The sequence below is a fragment of the Geotrypetes seraphini genome, chromosome 6 (assembly GCF_902459505.1).
Source record: "Geotrypetes seraphini chromosome 6, aGeoSer1.1, whole genome shotgun sequence".
Classification (NCBI taxonomy): Eukaryota; Metazoa; Chordata; class Amphibia; order Gymnophiona; family Dermophiidae; genus Geotrypetes; species Geotrypetes seraphini.
In genome coordinates, this window is record NC_047089.1 from 28,059,711 (window position 1) to 28,073,827 (window position 14,117).

The window sequence follows — 14,117 nt, forward strand, 5'->3', positions numbered from 1 at the left end:
GTTTAGTTTTGGGTTGGTTTTTTTTTTTTACTTTGGTGGAAGTTTTTTTGCCAAGTGTGTTGGTGCGCATTTTTCCAGAGTTCTCACAGGCTTATGTTTACTATCATTTTTATTGCGGTTTTAATTTAAACCTTATCAACCCTGGACCCCTGAAGAAGGTGTGTTTACCGAAACATGGACCATGTTGGGTCCTTAGGTTTATTTGAAGGGTGGTATATTTTACCATCTACATTTGATACAATAATCATAGCCTGCATCTTGTACATTTAGTCTTAAGTTCTCTTTGCTTTTGTTTGTTGACGCATTTCAACTGCAGTTCTTGTTGGATTTTTTTTTTCTTTTGTTCTCTGTTATTGCTTACAACAGTAACAGAACTTCGTCTACCTGCAGTCGCTGTAGATCAAGCCTCGGCCAGATCGCACGCGCATTTCACTCTCTGGAGCGCGAAATCCGGGAAGCGCAGGAGAAGCACGTGCCTCCAAAGAACCGCCACCAATTGCAACGCAGGTTGCGGAGGAGATTGCAGCTGGGCGATTTGTCAGGAGGCCAAAGGTGGAACTCCACCCGGCACGTGCTCGGCAGCAGAAGGCGTCGAAAAATGTGACAGCACGGGGTGGGCGGAGCTTGTGCGCTAGGTGTGGCGAGAAGGCGGTAGAAGGAAAGCCACGGCGGGCGAAGTTCTGTGGAGCGACAGGAGGCTGGGGTTTGGTCCTCGGGCGGAGCAAGCAAAGAGCCGTGAGGCAGTGCCGAGGCGAATCGCCCGAAAGGTGAGAGGCGAGATGTTTTTCTTCGTTCTACTGCCTGGCAAAAGAGTTTCTCCGGGTACCTGGAGGTTCGACGGAGGATGTGGGCGTGATCCGAGAGGAGGGTCCTGCTGCCATGAGTGATAAGGGGGTCGTGGTTACTGGAGGAGGGACTTAGTACAGGGAGGCCTAGTGATTGGGGGAGGTATAAGATGGTGGGAGGGACCTGTTGCAGCCAGGTGCAATGCCAGTTGGAGGTGTGATATTCGGGGAGGGACTTGGTGCACTGAGGTGTGATAAATGGTGAGGGTCTCGTGGTGGGGTGATTTTTTTAACATTTTTATTTAGTTACAATAGTGTACATACATTTAATTGAAAATAACAAAATATTACAAAGAATGCACTATCTCAGACAATAATATTATAGAATCATAGCTATACCCAACCCCTTTCAATCAATTATTAATATTGACAATATTAAACATCTTTAATATGAAGAATTAATATCCATATTTTCAGTACCTTTCCCTACCCTACCCCCCATCCCATCCCAGATGTGTAATTAAAAAACTCAGAAGGCATTATATTATCTTTTAATGTGAAACAGCAAATAAAGCCAATGGACTCCATATTTTGTTAAATAAAACACTAAACACTAAACCCTAAACCACAGGTGTCAAAGTCGGTCCTCGAGGGCCGGAATCCAGTCGGGTTTTCAGGATTTCCCCAATGAATATGCATGAGATCTATGTGCATGCACTGCTTTCAATGCATATTCATTGGGGAAATCCTGAAAACCCGACTGGATTACGGCCCTCGAGGAGGGACTTTGACACCCCTGCCCTAAACATTCTGGGTTCATTCTCTCATATCTATATGTATTACATACATTTGTCCACCAAAATGTATAATTTAATGGTTAAATTATACATTTTGGTGGACAAATTTAACCTGTCATGATTTTTCCAGTTTGTTGTGATCATTTGAACTGCAATTCCTGTTAAAATCAAGAAAAGACGGTGGGGTGAGGTTTGATGGGTGGGATATATTCAGGGAGTGGCCTAGTGCAGGGGGTAAGCAATTCCGGTCCTCGAGAGCCAGGTCAGGTTTTCAGGATATCCACAATGAATATGTATGAGATGGATTTGCATGCACTGCCTCCTTGAGATGCAGATCTATCTCATGCATATTTATTGTGGATAGCCTGAAAACTTGACCTGGCTCTCGAGGACCAGAATTTCCTACCTCTGGCCTAGTGCAATGAGATGCGATGGTAGATGATAAAAATGATACCTAGGGAGCATTCGGTGCAGTGAAGTGCTGTGGCAGATGGAAAGCGATATAGGGTAGGGTTCCTGGTGCAGTGAGGTGTGATATTCAGTAAGGGTCCTGGTGCAGTAAGTTGCAATGGACAGTGTGATATCTAGGGAGAGAACTGGTACAGTGAAGCAGTGGCGTACCTAGGGTATGTGGCACCCGGGGCCCATCATTTTTTGACACCCCCCCCCCCCCCATGGAAAAATTTTTTTTTTTTTTTTTTTTGCAATAACCATGAAATGGAATAAATGGTCAGAATAGAAACAGGCAGTGAAAATTTTCTTTTATTGAACCTCATTTATGTAACCATTATTCCAAACATAACATAACATAAATTATGTCGGAATTGTCATGACATCAGAAGTACATATGGAGTAGTTGCAGGTGATGCTTGGGACAGTTCTGATTATGTTAGTTTGGTTTTATGTGTTTTTTGAATAGAAGGGTTTTTATTTCTTTTTTTAAAGGTTTTGTAGTTTGTGGTCGAGGTCAATAGGTTGTAGAGTTGGGGGTCAAGTGTTGCAGCTCGAATGGCTAGGAGGTTGTCGAACAGTTTTTTTCTTTTGACGTTTTTGGTTGGAGGGTGTGTGAATGGTGCGTGAGTTCTCCTATGTCTGTTTGAAGTGGATTGAATTATTTAGCTGAAGAAATTAGTTACCCCCCCATTCCACACACATTAATTCTCTTCCATTTTTGTTCCCATTATAAAAAAACACTGATAAGTTCCCAGGAAAAAAATACATTAAAATAAGAAGTGAAAACAAAGGCCCCTACAGATGAGAACATAACATAAGAATAGCCTAACTGGGTCACACCAATGGTCCATCATGCCCAGTAGCCCATTCTCATGGTAGCCAATAGTGCTGCCCGATTCAGAGAAAAATATTTCATTCGATTCGATTCACCCTGTTGAATCGATTTTTCGATTAGATTCACTGTTAATGACACCGCTTTTTAAGTTTAAACAAAGTATAACAATAAATTTCACAACAACAATAAATTTCACAAAGTACTTAAAAAAAAAAAATCACATTTTTCCATTAAAGCAGTTCTGGAGACATTTGCTTGAACAGTCTTTTTTCCCAGTCCATAAGCAAGCAATATGAAAAAGATTTCCTTAATTATCTACTCAAACATTTTTGCTATTTACTTTCATTGTACCTAGACTATTATTCAGTAGAAAAAATTTAGTTTGTTCAATCAAGCAGAACATTCACTCATAGAAGTCCAATGTCCACACAGGATTTGATTGAACAAACCATATTTTTTCTACTGAATAATAGTTTAGGTATACTGAATAGCAAAAATGTTAAAGCCACACAGAAAAGCAGTAAAAGTCAATAGGTTCTCCAAGTGGGAACAACCTGATGTCTCAGCACTTGAGGAAAAGACCACGTAATAATGTTTATAAGATAAATCATATAAATGATTATACTGAAGCAGGGTGTCCTCAGCGTGAGAGGTAAGCGAGAGGAGAGAATTCTCCAGTGCTTTACACAATAAGGCTCCTCTGCCTGCAGTGCACACCATCATAGGACACCTCAGGTGTGCTCAAATTAATCAATGTGATAAATTAAACAGTGATAAACAATTGGTCAATCACAAGAGTGCAAGATCAAACAGGTTGTTCCCACTCAGAGAACCTATTGACTTTACTGCTTTTCTGTGTGAGTAGATAATTAAGCAAATTTCTGATAGCCTACAGAACTGATTCTCACCTTCCATCCCCAGCCCCCAAGACTTACCAGACCCCCCCTGCCGATGCATTTACTTACTGCCTGAACTGGATATTAAATCGTGGGGAAGAGAGGAGAAATGCGGGGAAAGAGCCAGCCAAAACTAGTATTTGTTGCTGCTGAGTGCACCAATCCAGGGCAAGCAGACGCTTCCCCCATGTCTTAATAACAGACAATGGACTTTTCCTCCAGGAATTTGTCCAAACCTTTCTTAAAACCAGCTACGCTATCTACTTTTAACATAACTTCTGGCCACTTCATTTTTAAGCTTAGATCTTTCCTTCCAAACAGAGACCTTGCTAGATGTCAAATACAGCACAAGGTAACTTCACATGGACTTAACTGTGCAGGAAATGAATCTCCTCATACACCCACCATATAGTGCAAAAATGTGCAAAGGTCTGTTTTTTTCTTTCGATCACTACATAGCCTAATGCCACACAAGCAGCGCTGTTACAAACATATTCTGAAGGTCAATGCTAAGGTTGACAAAGTTTCCTTCCTTGGACCAGAAGGAGATACTGACAAACCACTGGAAGAGATTCTAAAACAACTACCCAGAAATAACACCCAAAGACCCACTCAGTGTGTGAACCAGTTGAGTGGAGTGGACTAACTGGGGGTGGAAATGGGCCCAGAGTTTGCTCAGCAGAATTTCCCAGACTACCTCTTCCTCTCAACACACTGACATGCTACCACCACCACCAACATTAGGAACACCTCACCGAGTATGCCAGCAATGCTTATAAACTTTATAAAACACATTATTATATTTTCTTATAAAGCATATATTTTAACTGAACTCAGCCTTGCCATTCACAAAAATAGAAAAGTTCCCATTTCAAGCTGTCTCATGTACACTTTTCAAATCTAACATATTGTAATCACAAAACAGAAAATAAAATTATTTTTTCTACCTTTTGTTCTCTGATCAATATTCAAATCTTGTTGGTCCCAGGCTCTTGTTGTCTTGCTTGCCAGGGTCTCCTTTCTCCGTGCTAACCATCCGTCTGCCATCTCTGTTCTCCCCTTCCGTTTCCCTTCCCTCTCCCGGAGATCTGGCATCTTTCCTTTTTTTTGTCTCCATCCACAGATTCACCTTTTCTCAACTCCCCACCACCCCAGGATCCACCATCTCTCCCTTTCTGTTCCCAACTATCCTCCTATCCAGTATCTCTATCCCCCCTCCACACCATCCCCTGTTTCCAAGTTCTCTCCCTTTCTGTTCCTTCCCTCCCTAAATCCCATTATGCACCATCTCTCTCCCACTCCTCTGTTTTTAGACCCATTATTTCTAACCCCCAAAGTCTGGCATATGCACGTATCTTTGAACTCCCCCTTCCCTCTCTCCCTCTGTGTACTTTTACACCAGGACCCCCCTCCCCCGAAGGTCTGTCCCCCCTCAGAAGGGCTACACCCCACCCCTGAAGACCTGCACCCCCCGAAGGACTTTACCTCCCACCCGAAGGTCTGTCCCCCTCTGAACGCCTAAACCCCACCCCTGAAGGCCTGCACCCTCCCCGAAGGATTGTACCCCCCACCCGAAGGTCTGTCCCCCCCTGAAGGCCTGCACCCATCCCGAAGGCCTGCACCCACCCCGAATGCCTGCACCCACCCCGAAGGCCTGCACCCACCCTGAAGGCCTGCACCCCCGAAGGCCTGTCCCCCCCCCTTGAAGGCCTGACCCCCCCTTGAAGGCCTGCCTGCTTGTCCCCCCTTGAAGGCCTATCCCCCCTTAAAGGTCTGCCTGTCCCACCCCCTTGTAGGCCTGTCCCCCCTTAAAGGTCTGCCTGTCCCACCCCCTTGTAGGCCTTTCCCCCCTTGAAGGCCTGACCCCCCCTTGAAGGCCTGCCTGCTTGTCCCCCCTTGAAGGCCTGTCCCCCCCCTTGAAGGCCTGCACCCCCCCTTGAAGGTTGGCACCCCCCCAAAGGCCTGCACCCCCTTGAAGGCCTGTCCCACCCCCTTGTAGGCCTGTCCCCCCCTTGAAGGCCTGCCTGCCTGTCCCCCCCTTGAAGGCCTGCACCCCCTTGAAGGTCTGCACCCCCCCCCCGTAGGCCTGCCCCCCCCCGAAGGCCTGTCCCCCCCCTTGAAGGCCTGCCTGCCTGTCCCCCCCTTGAAGGCCTGCACCCCCTTGAAGGTCGGCACCCCCCCTGAAGGCATGCACCCCCCCTGAAGGCCTGTCCCCCCTTGAAGGCCTGTCCCCCCCCCTTGTAGGCCTGCACCCCCTTGTAGGCCTGTCCCCCCCCCCTTGTAGGCCTGTCCCCCCCTTGAAGGCCTGCCTGCCTGTCCCCCCCTTGAAGGCCTGCACCCCCTTGAAGGTCTGCACCCCCCCCCGAAGACCTGCACCCCCCCTTGAAGGCCTGCCTGCCTGCCTGTCACCCCCCTCCCCCTTGAAAGTCTGCCTGCCCGCCCGCCCGCCCCACCCTGAAGGCCTGATGCCCCGACCCACCCCGAAGGACCATTCGCCCCCCTGGCCTCCCCGCACTACCTATGAAGCAGCCGCAGCAGGATCGCGACGTCAGCTATCTTTGCGCTGCTTAGGAGCTGCTTCCTGCGCCGGGCTACCTTAAGCTACTGCCCCCCCCACGCCCGAAGGACCGCTCGCCCCACTGACCTTCCAGCACACCTATGAAGCAGCCCGCAGCAGGATCGCGACGTCAGCAATCCCTCAGCTGCTTGGGCGCTGCTTCCTGCGCCGCGGTCCCGCCCCCTCCTCTGACGTCAGAGGAGGGACGGGACCGCGGCGCAGGAAGCAGCGCCCAAGCAGCTGAGGGATTGCTGACGTCGCGATCCTGCTGCGGGCTGCTTCATAGGTGTGCTGGAAGGTCAGTGGGGCGAGCGGTCCTTCGGGCGTGGGGGGGGACTGAGCGGCAAGGCCGGGAACACCCCCTCAGGGCTGGTACCCGGGGCAGCTCGCCCCCCCCGCCCCCCCCTAGGTACGCCACTGCAGTGAAGTATGATGGCTGGTGGTGATGTTATATTGGGTGAGAGAACTGGTGCAGTGAGGTGTGATGGCTGTTGGAGGTATGATATATGGAGATAAGAACATAAGAATTGCCACTGCTGGGTCAGACCAATGGTTCATCCTGCCCAGCAGTCCGCTCACGCGGCAGCCCCAAGGTCAAGACCAGTGCTCCAAATGAGTCCAGTCTCACCAGTTTAGCATGAACTTGTCCAACTTTGTCTTGAAACCTTGGAGGTCTAGAGATGTAGTGAAGTGTAATGAAATGGGCAGTGAGGCAGGTTGGTAAGTGGAAAAGTGATAGCTGGGGAGGCTTTAGTACAGTAGCCGGTGGAAAATTGATGGGGGGGGGGTTACTGGTGCTATATGGGGGGGTTTACTGGTGCATATGAGGTGTGATAGCAAGTGAAGGTGTGATATTGGACAAGGGCCCTAGTTTAGTGAGATGAAATGGCAGGCAGTAATGTGATATTCATGGAGGGACCTCGTGCAATGAGATGTGATGTATGGAAAAGTGATATATCCAGAGAAGAATCTAATGCAATGAAGTGCAATGGCAGGTAGAGGTGTGATATTTGGTGCGAAACATGGTGTAGTGAGGTGCGATATCCAGGGAAGGACCTGGTAGAGTGAGGTGTGATAGATGGGGAAGGACCTGGTGTTCCAAAGTCAGCGATTCTCTATCATCGCTAAAATGGTTTTGACTGGTTTATCGAGGATCGGATTTGCTGACCTAATGCACAAAATTGCTCACCAAGTGGTTTTGTGCATGATCGCTCATTCTCTGATCCGGCCATGCAAATAAGGGGGCGTGATAGGACAGAGTACGGTATTGGGGTTCAAGAAGGGATTGAACAATTTTCTGCTAGAAAAGGGGATAGAGGGGTATAGATAGAATATTATTACACAGGTCCTGGACCTGTTGGGCCGCCGCATGAGCAGACTGCTAGGCATGATGGACCTCGGGTCTGACCCAGCGGAGGCACTGCTTATGTTTTTAATATTGAAATCCTATTACTAGCAAATCCAACACAAGCCCTTCGAATACCCAAATAATACAAAACTACACTTCCGACTTGGTTTTCAGCACAGTGCAATACCTCATGAAAAACCAATAGATTCCTTTCTTGAGAAAACAATATGTGTTGATACAGTTACAGGGGTCCAAATACAAAGCTAGATGGCCCACAAATAGCACTTCATCACTGCTTTTTCCTTGAAAATTATCTAGAGGAGGAAAAAGCCTCAGATCCCTTCCTCCACCAAACCAATAACTCAGGTTGAAATAACAGATGGAGATTCACTGGGGTACAGTTAAATCACTGGTATAAAAAACCTCCTCAATAATATTTCAAAACTGGAAAAAGCCTTGTGCAATGCAAGTGGACTGTAGATCATTAGAGAACACAACCCCACTTGGGAACAGAGGAGTACACCGCACATCGACGATGGCCAGCGTTTCGCTATTTATAGCTGCCTCAGGATGTAAAGCGGCGATTAGTTTCTCAGATTGATACTATGATTCAACATGGCGGCTTAATATTGAAATGCCATGTAAACTAACAGAGTGATTGATGCTCTAACATGGTTTACTGATGCACAAAAAAAAGTGATCGCATGTAGTGATCTGAAAAAAGTGACTGGTCAAGACTAGTTGCTTACCTGTCCTACCCATAGTTCAGCCCTGAAATTAATATCACAACATAGCACAGATGCTGTGCGTGTGTTACACATGCACAATATCTGCCCCATTAAAAAAAAAAAAAAGTGAGCTGAGCTGAGCCATCCGATGATGAGCTGTTGTATCCCCCGCCCCACGATAACAACCGCAGGTCCCCAAACCCCCTGACAATGATGGCCTCCCCGTGACAGTGATGTGCCCAGAGAGACAGGAGGAAAGCCTCCCCTTGCCAGGACCCCCACCATGCCAGGTCCCCCCCCCCCCCCGAGCCATCCCTTCCCTTTTCCTGTTCCCCTTTGTTAAAAAAAATTTGGCAAGAAGGATTCCCACTCCCTCCTGCCATGATGCCCCCTGCCCCCCACTCCCTCACCCCCCCCCCTGAACCAGGAGAGAGGGGTCTTAGGCATCCAAGCCAATCGGGACCTTAGGCCCCTCCCAGTGCAATTCAGAATGCACCGGGAAGGGGAAGGCCTGCCATTTTGTAGTGGCGGCCTGCAGAGCAGGAGAGACTGGGCATCCCTTCTGCTGTCATCAAATTACTAAGGTACATGGATGGACCATTCAGGTCTTTATCTGCCATCATCTACTATGTTACTATGTTACAGGGGGGGGGCAGGGACAGGAGGGAGTAGGCATCCCTCCTGTTGATCTTCAATTGGGGGGTCGGTTTGGGAATGTCAGGGGTTCGGGAGGGCAGAGACCAGTGGCAGGAGGGAATGGGCATCCTTCCTGCCAATCGCAGTGTTGGCGGAGGGAGGGACTGTCATTGGGGAGTGGTCTTTTTTATGGGGGCAGATATTGTGACATCTGTGCCATTAATTTAAAAAAAAAAAAAAAAAAAAGCCCCAACAGCTGAGTGACAAGAGGCTGCTTTGGGGCTTCCTCTCCTACTCAGCTATTCAGTCTTCCCTAAACCAGCTCTGCGCATTTGTCAGTCGCTCTCTGTTGCTCTCACAACAACTGATCAGATGGGATTCCGGTGAGCCTCCATGCAAATCATTTGCATGGAAACTTGTTGGAACATCAGTCATTGTTCCAGGGTTGGCTAAAAAATCAGCCAACAGCGAATCACACTGTCTTAACAACTATGTATTGTGCATTTAGCCCCTGGTGCAGTATTCAGCATGTTTGGGAATAGATCTACTCAGGTGAGATGGAACGATGGTTAGATGGGGCTTGGCACAAGAAGGTAAAATAGAGGATGAGAGCATTGTAACTGCAGAAACATGCCAGCTATTAACACACTTCTTTCCTATCTTCTGATCCAGAAATAAAACCTTGTATCAATCAGAAATGAGAACCTATCCACAAAAAGGTTTTGAATTATAGCAAGATCCCACTTTTTTATGGGGGGAGGAGGTGATGATTGATGTAACATGATTTTTGTTCCTGGGCAGTAAGTGTAATAATTGCTCATGCCTTAAAAATATAGAAAATATTATTTCCATAAAACTGCTTTTGTGACTAGGAGAGTCAAATTTTGCAGTTTACCTATTTAAAACGTGTAGATGCCGAATTTTCATCTGTTCATTTTTATAGTCATGAAAAACAACATATGAATCACAATTAACATCTATTTATATTATTTATTTATTTATAAGTTTAAACATAATATCAAGCATTAAACGTGTACAGAAAAGAAATCAAGCCTGATACATTCTACAACAATGCCAAAGGAAATAGACTGTTATACAAATATGTTCATAATAATACATAAACATTTTAGTGGCTTAACTTTACTCAAGTCCTCTATTTGTATTGAAATTATATAAAGATGACCACAGAAGATTTATGAGTGAATAATTTTTTTTGAGATTTGTGATTTTATTGTAACTTTCACTAATCAGTGCCCAGATGTAGTCTGCCATCATATTCTCATTATATTGTATTTAGTAGCGGCATTCAAAGTCCAGTATATCCTGGTGGAAGCATCCATTTTGGTCTGAGCGTGATTCTATGTTCTTGAATGTTTCAAGATGAGCATCAAGGACGTGGGCTTTAAGTGACCTCCTGCAGATCATTTTACTGTAATTCACCAGTTTTTGGCCTTGTTATAGCCCAGGAAGCCCAAAACCATCGTGACAAAGCTATTCAAACTACTTTCTCCTTCCTAGTTAGCTTTTTGAGAAATTCCTTGTGCTCCAGGATCTTTATCTGTAGTCCGACAAAGACAACTAACTTTGACCTTTGCTTCAGACAGATTAGAGAAGATGTCTTGAAGGTACTTGAAGGCTGCCTAAGAGGCTGCCTACTCCTTATCTAGAGCTCTGACAAATTGTTTCATTAGGCCCATTTTGATGTGCAGTGGTGGCATCAGCACCTTCTGAGGGTCCACCAGTGATTCCCATTTGACATTGTTTCTTCTTCCCAGAGAGAACTCAGTTCGCTGTGGCCAATCCCGCATTTGGCATTACACCTTTGTGTCTCTGCTATCCCAAAGGCAGAGATAACAGGGAAACTTGGTAAAACCACCTTGGAGATCCATTAGGAATTCTGCCATTTTGAAGTATCTGATGACCTCCCAGCTGAACTCATTCTACTTCAAGGTGCCTAGTAAGGTCTTGATGCTGTTATAATCTTCTTTGAGGTGCACTTAATGAGCCAGTGAAAGAGATGGATACTTGCTCCCATTATGTAGCAGCACAGCTTTGATGCTCCTGGATGAGCTGTCAAAGAAGAGACACCACTCAGGTTACATACAATTCCAATTGCCTCAAACAGACTGGTCACATTGTGGCAGAAAGAGAGCCCATCTTGATGTTGAAGAACATGGAAAAAGCTTGGTGATGATTCCTCTGATCTGTGACTTGCACACTTTCATTCAACAAGTTCCACTGCCTGAGCTTAGATGTCAAAAGCTTCGTATTGGATTTGGTGAGACCAAGATCTCTGATCAAATCATTAAGGTATTTTTTGTTTGGATAGTAGTATGGGTTTCTCTCATTAGCTGCACCACTGATATTGTAAAGTGGATCTACAACATCCCCCTCACTCTATGACTTGCTGCTCTCTTCTGAAGACAGCTGTTCTCTCTCTGGGGGAGCGGGTATAGGGAACTCAGGACAATGTGGCACTGGGGCGATGGATGAAGGAATGTCAGGATATGTGATTGCAAATGCATGCTTGCCAGTTCAACCTTTGGAAGGGTCCACCAAGCAGAAGTAGCAGTTGCTTGAGTGATCAGTGGGCTCCCGCCAAATTCAAGGGATAGCAAACTTCATGGCTCTTTTCCTCTCTGTACCATCTCATAGAAGAAGAAAATGAAATTGCGGTAATTAAAACAATAAATTTATTTCACCTATGATTAATGTGTACCAGTGTCTCACAATATATTTCATACATGGATATATTTTCAAATGACATTGGAAAATTTTTAAATTGAAATATTTTTAAAAATTTAACATTCTAAGAAATTTTATAGTGGAAAATTCCGCCATCCTAGTGAGAAACAACATTTTCTTACTTTCCAGAGTTTTTGGGCAGTACTCACATGTGAAGTGAGGTGCCCAAGGTTTGTCTTGATCCCCAACAGGCGTGCCGAAATATGTCTTGTAGGCATTGCACATCTCAGCAGATGCTTCTAAGGAGTACTTTTTCCCTCTTGCTGGATGTTTGCACCTTAGTAAAGGGGCCCCTAAATTTACTCAGCTAGGAATCAATCTGGAATGTTCTGCCCAAAAAGGTAAATTTCAAAATATCACTGTCCTGGTCATAAAAAACAAAGTTTGAGGGGAATGATAGCCATTTTCTATACTTTTGTGGCATAGGCAATTAAGAAAGAACACTTACAGTATTACCCAGGAACAGAAAAATAAAATGAAGTTTTGTTACATAGTGTACCATTTAGTTGGAGCAGAAAATACAAAGTGATCATGAATGTGAAATAATTGTTCAGCATTTTTTTGTATTATTCAGAGTTGTCCACTCATTGACACTATTCTATATTGCTTTCCACAAAGGTCCCATGGAAGGTCGGGCACGAGTGAGGGCTCGAGGAAAGGCCCTCTGGGAGAATACCCCCATCACTGGACAAACATCCCCTAAAGCAGTATGTTTTGCATCTATGTATCTCATTATGCATTATTTGGAATCAACTGTATTACATTGAAATACAGTATTTATGTTGATTGCTTTAGCTGTCATCATACAAACATTAACTCTGCAATTAAAAATAGCCTTTTATTTAGATTTTCTGTAATGTAAGAGTACAAACAACACAATTCATAGCATCACTTCTCTTCTGCTGGAATGCTATAATACTTTCACTGCCATCCAAATGATTACCATCCACCATGTTTTGCTTAAAAATACCAACAGTGGCATCTGCTTTGCCAGTTGTGCTATCATTTTAGAGATTCTTGGACAGCAGCAATAAGTAACTCTTTTGTCACAGTACAGTTATCTGTATATTCTGTATTAAACTTGTCCTTAAAGTACTGTAAAATACAATGAGGGTACTCTGCCCACAGCAGACAGCATTTTTTTAAAAATGCTGACAGCTGGGGGCGGGGCCGTGCAGAGAGCAGGGAGGACGCGTTTTCCCTGAGCTCCGCTGTTCTCCCCCTGCTTCGGCCTCCCTGAACTAAAATCGGCGAAAATCATCTCCACCAAGTGCCTTCCTCAGCTCCTCGGGGGCTTATGGACAGATTTGTGCACAGAGGCACGGCGGATATGGCCTCCAAGGTAGGGAAAAAGGATCGGGAACGGGCAAAATCGGGGCCCAGCCACGAGGACAAAATGGCGGATCCGGGCGCTGCTGCGGCTGCAGAAGGAGCGGATCTAATTGCGCGCCTCATTGAGGCAGTTGTTTCAGCGCTGGGGACGCACCTGGACAAAGTGCAGGAGTCACTGGCTGCCTTATCCACAACGGTGGCTGAATTTAACTCTCGGGTCACTGAAGTAGAGCAGTGGGTTGGCTCCGCGGAAGACTCTCTTGTCACGCTGCAGACTGAAGTTCAGCAGTTGCGCTGCAAGGTGGGACAATGTGAGGAAAAAATGGAGGACCTGGAGAATCGCTCTAGACGGAACAATCTGCGCATGGTGGGGGTCCCTGAATCTGTGCAGGAGGGAGATCTGCTTCCCACACTGGAGACCTGGCTGGCGGCGGAGTTGCTGGGCACGCGGGGCCTGGGACCTTTGCGCATCGAACGGGCACACCGGCTGGGCAGAAGGCAGGAGGGAGCGACCAGACTGCGAGTGGTGATTCTTCGCATATTGAACTTTGCCATCAAGGATCTTCTCCTCCGCAACTATCGCCAGCGCAAGGATTTATAGTTTCAGAACCAGCGTATCCTCATCTTTCAGGATTATTCTGCACAGGTGGCTTCTCTGAGGAGGGGTTTCTCGTCGGTCTGCAAGCAACTCACTGAGAAAAAGCTTTGCTTTACGCTGCAGTTCCCTGCTAAGCTCCGGGTGAGCTATGATGGCCAGCCTCATCTTTTTGACACCAGTGCGGCGGCCAGAGCGCAAGTTCTTCAATGGTATCCTGATCTGGGGTCTGGCACCTGAGGGATTCTGAAACTACTTTGTGTTTACTCAGTTTGATTTGAGTGGGGCAGCCTGCGGGGAGCGGGTGGTATCCCCATTGGCACTGTTACTTTGCACCGGTTGTGCCTGTACTCTGTTTGTGGTTCCCCTTTTGGGGGCTCTGACTGTATAGCTTGGGTTCCTGTTTTCCA

The 14,117-nt window shown here is 46.2% G+C and overlaps 1 protein-coding gene across 3 annotated transcripts in view; it reads left to right on the forward strand.

Moving 5' to 3' along the window:
• The first annotated feature begins 268 nt into the window (after positions 1–268).
• PIWIL4 (piwi like RNA-mediated gene silencing 4) overlaps positions 269–14,117 on the forward strand; it is a 211,334-nt gene continuing 197,485 nt past the window's right edge. The window contains exons 1-2 of one of the 3 annotated variants that reach the window (XM_033947501.1): positions 269–767; positions 12,399–12,487. In XM_033947501.1, the coding sequence (XP_033803392.1) occupies positions 12,404–12,487 (84 nt within the window). In that variant the 5' untranslated portion in view covers positions 269–767; positions 12,399–12,403. The remainder of the gene's footprint in view (positions 768–12,398; positions 12,488–14,117) is intronic. The other 2 variants (XM_033947500.1, XM_033947502.1) reach the window with 2 other exon arrangements.